Source organism: Temnothorax longispinosus, chromosome 1 (genome assembly GCF_030848805.1).
Source record: "Temnothorax longispinosus isolate EJ_2023e chromosome 1, Tlon_JGU_v1, whole genome shotgun sequence".
NCBI classification, from domain to species: Eukaryota; Metazoa; Arthropoda; class Insecta; order Hymenoptera; family Formicidae; genus Temnothorax; species Temnothorax longispinosus.
Genome location: NC_092358.1, coordinates 26,725,209 through 26,736,570, shown reverse-complemented (window position 1 = coordinate 26,736,570; position 11,362 = coordinate 26,725,209). Strand labels below are relative to the sequence as shown.

At 44.4% G+C, this 11,362-nt stretch overlaps 2 protein-coding genes across 4 annotated transcripts in view; both read right to left on the bottom strand.

Annotated features, from left to right (window-relative positions):
- Sm (heterogeneous nuclear ribonucleoprotein L) overlaps positions 1-11,362 on the bottom strand; it is a 150,235-nt gene that overhangs the window by 12,863 nt on the left and 126,010 nt on the right. For 2 of the 3 annotated variants that reach the window (XM_071793238.1, XM_071793257.1), the window contains exons 7-10: positions 7,081-7,173; positions 4,580-4,878; positions 3,792-4,015; positions 602-861 (exon numbers count right to left, since the gene is read on the bottom strand). In XM_071793238.1, coding sequence (XP_071649339.1) covers positions 602-861; positions 3,792-4,015; positions 4,580-4,878; positions 7,081-7,173 — 876 coding nt within the window. The remainder of the gene's footprint in view (positions 1-601; positions 862-3,791; positions 4,016-4,579; positions 4,879-7,080; positions 7,174-11,362) is intronic. The other variant, XM_071793248.1, reaches the window with a different exon arrangement.
- Positions 1-11,362, bottom strand: part of Ak6 (adenylate kinase isoenzyme 6) — a 97,364-nt gene that overhangs the window by 67,590 nt on the left and 18,412 nt on the right. The window lies entirely within an intron of this gene.

Sequence of the window (11,362 nt, the reverse complement as noted above, 5' to 3'; positions counted from 1 at the left end):
GTTAATTTAACTAAACTAATAAAGTTAAAATAATACTGTTTTCAAAACAATAAGTTTCGATACACATGGTAGTTAAAAATAATTAAATGTTATTTAAGGTTCGAGGTATTGGTTTAAATTTAATCTTTAATATTTAACAGTATACATACGTCTCGGTTTATAAAAAGTTGATTGGAAAGTTAAAGGTGGCGAATAAAGGGATATAAGGTGAATTGTATAATCCACTTTGAGAATAATAAAATTATTTTCCTTAAGCTCAAATACTTGGATTCTTCTACAACGTTTCGGCAACTTTTATGGTCGACACGACAGCTCGTTTCTTCAGCTTTACCTCTCGATATAAAAGTGATCGCGTCGAAAATCTTGGAATAAAAGCACAAACGGAAACTAAGTGGGGAAACTTCGCTACATCGCACGAAGAGAATCGTAAACCAGGACGAGGGAAGTGAAATCCGAGAGTCCAAGTCGGACGAATAAGCGATAAAGTTGCCGCGGAATATAATAATCGCGTAAAAATCCTCACGACCGGAGACTATTCTCGCCGAGTAACGCTACGCGCGGGAGAAATCCGAGTTTTACGATCGTACGTCGATATACTTACTGCTGTTCTCGAGCGCCGTGTGATTGCATTCCATGATAGCGGCCACCGCGATACCGACGCTGCTGAACTCGATCAGACCGGAAGACGATCGTTCTGATTTCAGGGGGAACAGCTTGATCGTCGTCGGTGCCTCGATGCCGCGCTCCACGAACACGCGGTTCACCGTCTCCTCGGTCAGATCCGGCGGGGTGTTGAAGAAGTGGACTATCTTCGACGGTGGTTGTATCCTGTTCTTATTGGCCATCGCGGGGTTCAGGAATCTGCAACGGTACATCGAAGACCGGGCATTGTAGACTTCGGCGAGAGGGGGGGAAAAGGGGGAAACGCGGCTTATAGCTACACGTTCGACCGTAACATATTCCGCATTCATCTGGTCTTGATTATGTCTCGCGCCTCATACGTCGGGGACAATATGCGAATTTCCTCGGCTGGATATTTCTGGGCCAAGCTGGAATCGCGTCAACTCGAAATATTGACGATAAAAACTAAACTAAAACAAGAAACACGCCGATATGTCAGTCGCCGATACACGATTCGTTTGTCAATTTCTAAAAAACAGAGTGGAAAATGCATTGAATATTTTTCGTTCAACGTTTACGATGATTGGACGGACAGATATATCAGCATTCAACGAATTTCGAACTGAACGAAATACAGATATCGGTCCGTACGTGTGTAGGGCGACGAATGTATACCTTGAGACTCCGAAGCTGCAAGCGGACAGTTTCATCATCTCGAAACACCAAGAAACGTGTATCGGAAGAAAATTAAAGGATATTAGAAATAAAGAATCGTAACATTGCTCTTTATAATTTCTTCCCTTTTCGCGGACAGCTTTGATGAAGCCTCGAGGGGAATATGCCTGTCCCCGGCGCGGAATTGCTCCCTTTCACGTTTCGCGCAATGCCGGCGTCTTATTTCCAACAAAAAATGTCAGCTTACGTCTCCCAGTCTTCTCAATTACGCGAACGAAAGCAGATTTCCGAGAAGGAAAGCCGTCCTTGGAGGAAACGTTTCTGGCGCTTTTTACCCCGTAGTTTGTCTTTCGCCGTGCTTTGGGGAGCTTCTTGTGATTGACTTTTCGCAATCAGAGCTCACGCGCTCAAGGCGGAGACCCGCTTCCCCGCGGGCGATTAAGTTTTTCGTCGAGGCAAAACGTTCATTTTGCCGGGGGAGCGCTTTTTACCACCGTGGCCTCACCTCCCCTCAAAAACACGTGCATCACGCAGCGGTATGTTTCTTTACTTTGTTAAATTATTCGTTTTAATGAATTACTTTGCTGGGGGACGTGCTTGAGCGAAATTTAAATTGGCTCTTTCAGAGTCACGTTAAATGAATGAGGGAGTTAGCGATAAGTCAAATGGGGAGAATTTCAGAAAAGCGAAAGAAAGTCCACGGAAACTTTGAAAATTTTCATTGAAATAAATTGCTTGCATTAACGCGTTTTCATCGCAACGCACCATTGTTGAGCAATAATTATTTCTACTGGACAATGAATGTCAAGTAAGATCCTTGATTCAAGGAGATATCAAGCATTCTTTAAAAAACCAGCTGTTATTAATTAATCCAGTTTTCTTATACCATTTAATTCTATAATTCTTCTATTCTATTTATATAGTTAATTCTATATTACACTGTTAAATTTGTAATGTCAAATTATACTCAATTTAAGTCATTTTTAACCATTCCCATAAGTCGCCACTGCTCCTACTAAAGTTTGTGTTAAAATAATAAATTTCGACACACATGGTAGTTAAAAATAACAAAATGTTATTTATTTCAAGCTTTCAATTGGTTTAAATTTCATCCTTTAATATTTACAGTGTAAATATTAAAGCTCGGCGCTCTTTTTATATATACGAGATATAAATTTCTCTTTCCTGACCACGCAATTTTTATGTACAAATAAAAATTTCATCGGAGATGTTTCCACACACTTCCCATAATCCGTGCCGGCATAATCGGAAGAGCTGAAACTTTAATCGGCGAGCCGGATATCATCAGGCACACCCTTTCGAGCGAGCGAGGGGCGGCCAGCGACGAGCAGGCCGGCCCAGACACGAAATCGCGGCGGTGTCGTTAGCTCCTATTCAATTTTTACGCGTCCGCGTCCCAAAGTGTGACCGGGGTCCGCAGAATATATCCCGCGCGACTCGAGCTGCGAGGGGTTCGCGGAAATTTTCAACGTTCACCCGAAGCGGGGCGAGAGAGAGATTTAAATCGCGCTCGTTTACGTGTCCTCATTTAATTAGTCTCCCGAGTTTAATCTCGCGGAGTACCGTCGCAATTTGTCGGATCGCGCCGTACGCGCCCCGCGTTCTGCGTTTACCGCTCTCTACTCCTAAGATCAGCGCGAGGGATGACAATGGGACTAGGTCGATGGTGGAGGTCCCGTTCCTAAGATTATTATCGAGGCACCTGTTCCTAAGATCGATGACTTTGGTGCGAAGGGAAGACATGTCGATTTATTATAAGCCTATCGATACGTTCGGAAGGAATTTAATCTTGCAAGGAATTGAAAAAGGTATTCCGATACATTTCATTATTGTCGTCTGTAATATGTAACAAAACAAGAGGGATGTTCTTTAAAGCTTAATGTATTTCCTGATTAAATAGAATCTTAGAAATTTAGTATATCATATAAATACAACAAATCGTAGCGTAATAATTTATAAGAATTTTTTATTTAAACTTTCTATTTATACACTGCTTTATTTATAATTATTTTTATTCTCAAGTGCATTTACTAAAGTTCAAATTTTATTTTGGCGCTCGTAATAAAATTATTATTTCCGATCCATCGTAAGATCCAATGGCGAGGCGTTAAACATAAAGCCGCAACGGAACGTTTCACGTAGTATAAATTTGTCACGCAGATAAAACGCGCGATTAAATGGCGAGGAAAGAAATAGTCGCCAGGAAAACTCGAAGGTACACCTTCCGCGATGGAGATTTATATGTACTTTCGTCATATATGTATATTTTCTCGCCCTATATATATATATATATATATATATATATATATATATATATATATATATATATAGGACGAGAAAATATCGCGACGAAGAATGGAAGAAAGATCAAGCGGAGACAAATGGTCCTCAACGTGTGGGGTTGAAGGGAGCCGAGGAAAAAATGAACGATAAAACGCGGGAGAGTTGACGCGCAGTGCGCGTCCTCCACTCACCTGTTATTCTTGCTTCCCGTGAAGTCCTTGAAGCTCGCTGTCTTGTCGGGTAGAACGTAGGGGTTGGTTACATCCGAGAGGAAGGCCTGCTTCGAGAAGCCGAGCTGCAGTCTGCCGTCCGTTCCGATCGTGACGTTGTTCAGGTTCTGCAGACATCGTTCCACTGCTATGCTGTCTCCCATCTGTATCATCGCGCAGCCCTCCTTCGTTTTCAAGAATTTGACCTGGAACGAGAAGACAGGGGGACTTGAAATTCGTCGCCCTAAGTGCGATCGATTCCTTCGTCGATTTACATCGAGAATTAGAGTAACCGACTGTACAGAAATAGTCTTGAAAGAATTCGACGTGGATTTTATGAACTTCCTTACAGCTTTATTAATAATTTGGCGAGAGTGTTCTTCAACGTTTAAGTCACTTTCCAATGTTTGATCGAAAACCGCGTGTTGAATGAAGGAACCATTCATGATCCGTATATAGCAGTGTGTAGGATTTGACTCTCGTTAAATATAATGCGCTCTCGCTAATCCTTGTTAAATGTATAAATGTACATGGAAACCGGAGTCTGTTGGTCCTCGTTAAACGTAGTTACGTGTCATGTTCAATGGCCGTACCGTGTTAACGCCGAGGTACCATGACGATAATTAAGTCATGCGATCCTTTTGTTCGATCCCACCAGCTCGTTCCATTCAACACTCTAAACACGCGCTACGAGCGCCCACGTACAAAGGACTCGGGAAAAGGTGGGCACACCACACGGACATGGGGGCTGAAGACTCGAGGCGACCTACCTTCGTCACGTTGCCGTACAAGCAGAACAGGTTGAAGAGCTTGTCAGTATTGACTTTGTCCGGCTGCAGTCCGTACACCATCATGACCGAGCCCTGCGTGCTGGATGGCGGCGTCTGGCCCAGGGTGGGCACGTAACCCGGCCGAGGTGGCGTGGGATGTAACGGCTCGCGGCCGCTGAAATCGCTCTTGATGCCGTAACGCTCGACGTACGGCTCCGCGTACGTCGCCGGCCCGTTGAAGTTCTCCTCGTAACGATCGTGACCGGCGCCCGGTGGGAAGGTGACCTGCGGCGTGGAGCCTGGAACCACAGATGCACACCGAACTACAGATGCGGACGTGCGAGATAAATGACGCCGCGCGCGGAAACACCACACCGTTCGCGGTTGTACATCGTCGACCGTGACACGCGCGTTCGCCCAAATCGGCATGTCGCACAAGGAGTTTTACGACTCATCGCATCGAAAACATGTACAACCTCGCTCGGGAACACAGTTGCTTAATTCGTGATAACTGGAGCTAACTCGGTATTTATGAATTAGATGGAACAGAGTGATCTTACTCTCTTTGTTGTACCAGTATTTGATAAGTAGTGCCTTGCTGCGCCTTTTGATTTATAAATACCGATTTAGATTCAATAAATAAGTGAAACATGACCAATATGATATACAATCAATTAGGAGAAAAAGCTACTGATTTATATAACTTATTAGTGATTATTAACCCTCCCCTGACCGTGTTAATGGAACATACTTCACAGACCATACGGGGTAACTCAGTCACCTCATTTCTTTTTTTTCAGTTTAGAGTCCTTTACTCCTGGGGTAACTGAAATACTCCCGCACGGTCACGGCAGAGTTAAAGAAATCATTTCTATATAAAAGCAACCAAGTACTTTTATATGAATGGAGAACCTCGTTAGTAAGAATCTGCCCTCTATTCATAGATTCACGAAGTTTGAAAATCCACGTTCCACAGGAAAAATACAACGAGAAGACAATCAAAAGCGAACAATTCAACTCTCGACCGGAGCAATTCGAGCCGATGGCTTTATTGGAATATGGTAATGCAACGCTTTGTGTAGCTCGGCTGCGTAGTAGCCGGGTATTAAATGCTGCGACAAATGGTGTCGATTCAGAACGTCGGAGGGCTATTGGGAAAAGTGTGTTGTTGCCACGCGGCGGTGAGTTACGATAATGTTTTCCACTATCGGATTACAACTATCGCGCAACGAGAGGCTCTCGGAGTGGTTTCGATTGCAGCCGCGCCACGTCAGCCGTACGGTCCATCGATTTCCCGTCAAAATCGCAACGGGAGACGCCGCGCGGTCACCGGCGTTGACTTACGGCGATAGTATTAGACCGAGCTGTATCGGAGAGAAATTATTTTCTCGGGGTCAATATTAGGTGCTCAACAGTTTAGACATCGAAAGATTGCAGCCCGGCGGTCTGTCGCCACCGGCTGCAACAGAGTCCGAGCGCAGGTCGATGCGGCGGCAACAGCCGTCACGTGTCGCTTACGTGACAATTTCGCTTTTGCATTATTAAATCTATCTCACGTGTTTGAGATAAGAATTTTTTTATGATATTAAGGGACGACAGAATCTTGAAAGCATATACCTACATATATAGCCGCAAAGTAGCAAAAAATGAAACAAATATTTCTGTAAAATCCGTAGATTCTGGTTCTTAAATTTAAAATTTTACGCAAGCACGAGTTCCAACATATAAATTTTTTAATATACGTAATTCTATTTAATGTTTTGCGTTCTTGTGTTTCTGACAAATTTTTTTTTCGAAAGGTTCGCATGCAAAAATTTTACGTATTTTCCATTAAACATTTTCTAAATGCAATTTTCCGCTTTCCAGTTGAAATTTGCGCATTTTGTAAGACCGGCAGTTCTTTCAATTTTTGGGTCAGTCTATTCATCGTCGTAATTAAAGCCACCGAATTTGCATTGCATATGCTATCGCGTTATGAATGCTATTTAAATTGTGAATGAGATCACAATATTCCTTTGAGAAAATGTGGGTAGGTATACGTTTGCACTTGGTCTCTTATTAACATTTAAATGCCTGCTGAACAAGCTTCTGCGTGCGTTTGGCACGCTACAAAAGAAAAGGTCGTAAGAAAATCTCTTCAATTTAAGAAATTAAAATCCTTTCCTCGCGCATGGAGAAGTCCCGTGTCGAATAATTGATAACCTAAACGCGTAATTTCCCGCATAAAAGTCTCGGCGAGATAACTTCGCTTTCCCACCCGTACGCCGCGAACAAATGTGCTCGACATATTTTTTCTTCCCGGTAACGATGTTCGGGACATCGCCCGATCCGCGCTTCGTCAGATCCCCCCCCATTAATCCACTCTCATTCTTTACACGTGTTCGTGAAAAACCTGCGATCGTCCCGGCCATCTATTTTCCGAACCGGTGAGCTTAATTTGGCCATTAGGTACCGGCGAACAGACGGGACGGGACGGACCGACGGAATAGACAGGTACTCACCGTACGGCTGGGGCGCGGCGCCGTATCTTGGCTCGGCCAAAAGGGGAGCCGGCCTTCCATTTCCTGTCGCGTCGTTTTTGTGTGTGCTCGAACCTGCAACAGAATGACAGTTCGTCGATGAGACTATAATCACCTACGACGGACGCGTCGCGTAGTCTCCCACGTGGGCCATCCGAGGAGACAAACGATGCGAGCCAAATGTCGCCATTTATCCCGGCGTTCTTGGCAGTTTCGACAAATTTCCGGTGGGAATCGCCGAGCGTTAGGAAGCACAAGAAAAATACGAGGAAAATGTAGAGCTTCGTATTAATATATTTACGATAAATTCGTTTTCATACGGCGTTGCCGTGTACTTCTTTCGTAATAGACAAGGGACCAGAGTTTCTGAAGGTCCAATTCGAAGAATGACATAATCGATCTAGCACGATAATTATATCGACGACCGTAAACTTGTATATCTAAGATTTTAATGTCGAATTAAATTGCAATTAACTATGAACGCCTCGCGAAAATTGATCACTTACGAATGTTATTTCATCACGACTCAGATCCCTTCGGGGTAACATTTCCTGAACGAAAATTACGTCTGAAGACAAATGGGTCTCGATCGAGTTCCCTAACAAGAGGTTCGATTCGGAATGTGTCGGAATGTCGTGGCTCCCTGAGTTGTTCGGGAAAGACGGCGGATGGTGACGAGACAGATTTCGCGTGATCCGCATTTGGCTCTTCGCACACACCGCGCCGCGCGATACGTCTATATTAAACCGCGTTACACCTTACATATGCGTAGCGAGACACGCGGGTGTCTCGCCGAGATGAGCGAGAGTTTCGGCAACGTTTTGGTTACACCCACCCTCGCATAACGGAGTAAACGCCAAACTGTGCTCGCGCGAGCGATATCGAGCTTGTTGCTGCAGCGGAGCAGCAACCTATATATCGGCTATCCCTCTCGATCCCTTTCCCCGGAATATTCGATATCGCCACGTCTGCTCTCGACGCGGTTGCAGCCACCAAACGGGAGATGCTCGCCTTCTCCTCGTTCGAAACAGAACGTCCCTCTATATCGCCCGAGCCGCATCAGCCGCTTGATTGGCCCTCGCCGAGGAGGAAGCAATCGCCTTTAACCCTGCTTGATCCTCCTGGATCGCGTTCGATACCACTCCATTGTGGACGTACAGAATCCCGGCAGATTAATTGCTAATTAAGATCAGTATGCTAATGCTGCCGTATAACTAAACGTGGGACGTTGCGCGTCGCCGTTGGATTTAATTGCGAGATTGAATCACGAGATTCGAAGAGCAAAGATGTATACGTTCCTCTCTTTGAAGATCCCGGTGGCATGTATCCTAATAATAATATCCTTTGACACTTGAATTACATTTCATAAAAAAAAATTATTTTTTCGAAATCCAGAAATACATTTTGGAATTACGGGAAGACGTTATAATCTATCTTGTAAACTTAATAACTTTTGTGTAAGCGGAATTGTAAGTGATTAAAAGCGAATCACATTGATGTGATTAATGGCATAAAATAATTCGCAAATTTGAGAGGCGAATAATAATTACGAATAACCACTCTGAGTAATCATCGCACGTTTTAGCAACGTCGTGATTAAAGTCGTTCGTTAATTTTTCCGACGTCGCGGAGGCGTATCCTCCCGCTACACTTTCGATAATTACGCGACGTGCAAATTATTCAGACGTCGAGGATAACGGCAGCTGCTCGCGCGTGTTTTTCAATAACGCGGAGCACAAAGGGAACGACGAATCGTGTTCGACTTCAGTAACGGCGCACCTGGGCTCGCCGAGAGCCTCGCGAGTCCATGAAACTCGATGTTGGCATTCACAGAAGTCTCGTGCAGGTCTCGCGGAAATTGCGATTTCGGATACTGACGACGGGGGTTACGCGGACGTCGCGCCGAGTTTCCCGTCGTGTTTGTCTTAGTTCGGGGTTCTCGACTCGGAGATAGCGAGCGGACACGACTAACGAATTTAGTCTCGTCCAGGAATGGCGAACGCGAAAACACATTATCGACAACTTGGAATTGGAGCGGATAAGACGACTCGAGTCATTTATGATTCTGTTCGACTAATCCGGATGAAGAAAGTTTCTCCTTCTCTCGCGAGGAAAAAGGATTTCTACATTTCCACCGAGTAGATCTCGTGTAAAATTTCTTTCTCTTTGTGTCTCGAGGGTCAGGACCTCGAGAGCGATGGACGTTCGCGCGTAAATTAATAATATCACCGGTAAAGATACCTGCCGTCAAGTTAAATCAGTACAACGTCACAACGTCAGGAATTTCAATCCCCAGAACAATTTCGTCGCAAGCACTAAATCACTGTTCTCCGTTATATTAGTAATCAAGGCGGAAGAATGGCTCTGAATTATCAACTGTTAACGTTACGTAATTCATTGTGTAATCGCGCTTCTCTTCCAATTAAAGTTTATCACTGAGAAAAAGGAGCGGAGAGAAAAAAAGAGGGTGAAGAGAAATCTCTTCTTCGAACCCCATTGTCCGAAAATATTGAAAAGTGTATTAAATGACGGAAAATAATACCCGGGTCCGTCCCTCATGAATACAATTCGTACTAGACGTCTCTTTTGTATGCAGGACCTCCCTCATAAATCTCAAGATCAAATGAACGTCGAGCGATCTATCACAGCCGTTGAATTAATAACGCCGCCCGCGCCGGTGCGGATGTTCGCCGTTCGGATTAAACCGGCGCGCAGCGCGGTCCAGCGGCGCGCGGGATTTCAATCTCCAAAACAATTTCACCGCGAGCGTCGCATATCGTAAAGGTAAATGCCATTACCGGTGTAACGGGCAGGTCTCGTCGCTCGTGGGAAGGATATATCCTCGTGCGATCATTACAGGCGGATATTAGAACTCGTAGGTCATCGGGCGGCTGTTCGAGCGGGGGCGAAATTGCAATTTTATGCCCGATGAGACGCGTGATAGGGAAATTACGACTCTCCCTCTCGATCGCTTCGCGAGAGCCCTTCGCGAGAGTGGGCTATCGAAGATCCTCTTCTTTCCTACCCCTTTTTCGACGGCCGCCTTCGGGGAAGAATTTCCCCCCCTCCCTATGGGGAGGGTCACGGCGGGAAGCGATGACGCCGGTGGACGAGGACTCGCGCGCGGTATCGACCTTCGACGTCGCCACGCAGACTACCACCGCCCACCCCATGAAATGTATAGGGTGAACGACAAAGTTTCCACGTGATTGCTATCGGTTTTACCCATAGAAATTAAAAACGAAAAATATAATATATCTATACATAGCAACGTGAGTAGGTATCGTAGATTAATTGGAAATTAAATGGACTTCTTGACAATTAAATCGATTTAGACTATTCCAAATTTCTCCATAACATAATCATCCAAGCGTCGGTAGTTCTTTAAAAGCTGATTAGCCGAGCGTGATCCTATAGTGGATTTCTTCTTTTCTGATAAAAAGTAAAATTTTATTCATCCAATTTCAAGTTTCTCCAAGTAATTAAAGACAAGATATATTTAATTTAAATGATTTTAAAAATGTGACAAGAAATTTTTTTCATTAAATTTTTGCGAAGAAAGAATCGCTCGGAAATTCGTGAAATTATATATAAAATAAATGAGTGAAATACGAAGCTCGATACACACCCTGTACGTAGCTGTATAAACTCCGACCGACGCAGGTGGTGTATCGAAGGACATAGCCAGAAGAAACAACGTATAGATTATTTGAGCAAGGGCGGGATTATTCGACGATGAACAAACGCCCCCGTGAGACGATATATATGTATACACGTTAGGGGTTCGGGATTAAAACGCAATCTCTTCGGAATCAGCGGCGGTAGCGCGGACGTAACGAAAAGCAGGGTCCGAATATTAAATACCACGCGCCATTCTTCTTCTTTAAAGAAAGAGGAAAAAAAAGGTACTTTTAACGTCCCACATTTCTTTGCAAAAGACATTTACTTTGCAAAAAGAACGCGACAAAATCTGCGGTCTTTGTAAGTCGTGGAAAAACGCAGAACGAGCGCCTTTTAAATTAGGTACGTCGTAACAGGCTCGCGACCGTAAAATGTAACGGCTCCGTAACAGTTTCTCCCCTGTTACGTGAATTATCAATTCTCAACTTAATAACGCGGAAGAGAAATAGCGCGAGGGGGGCGGGGACTACTGGAAAACCTTTTAAAGTTTTATTAAGCGGTCGCGATTGCACTGAAAAGTAAAGACGGACACGGCTTGAGCAATAAACGCAACTCGGCACGCGCGTGCCAAGTTGCGATCAAC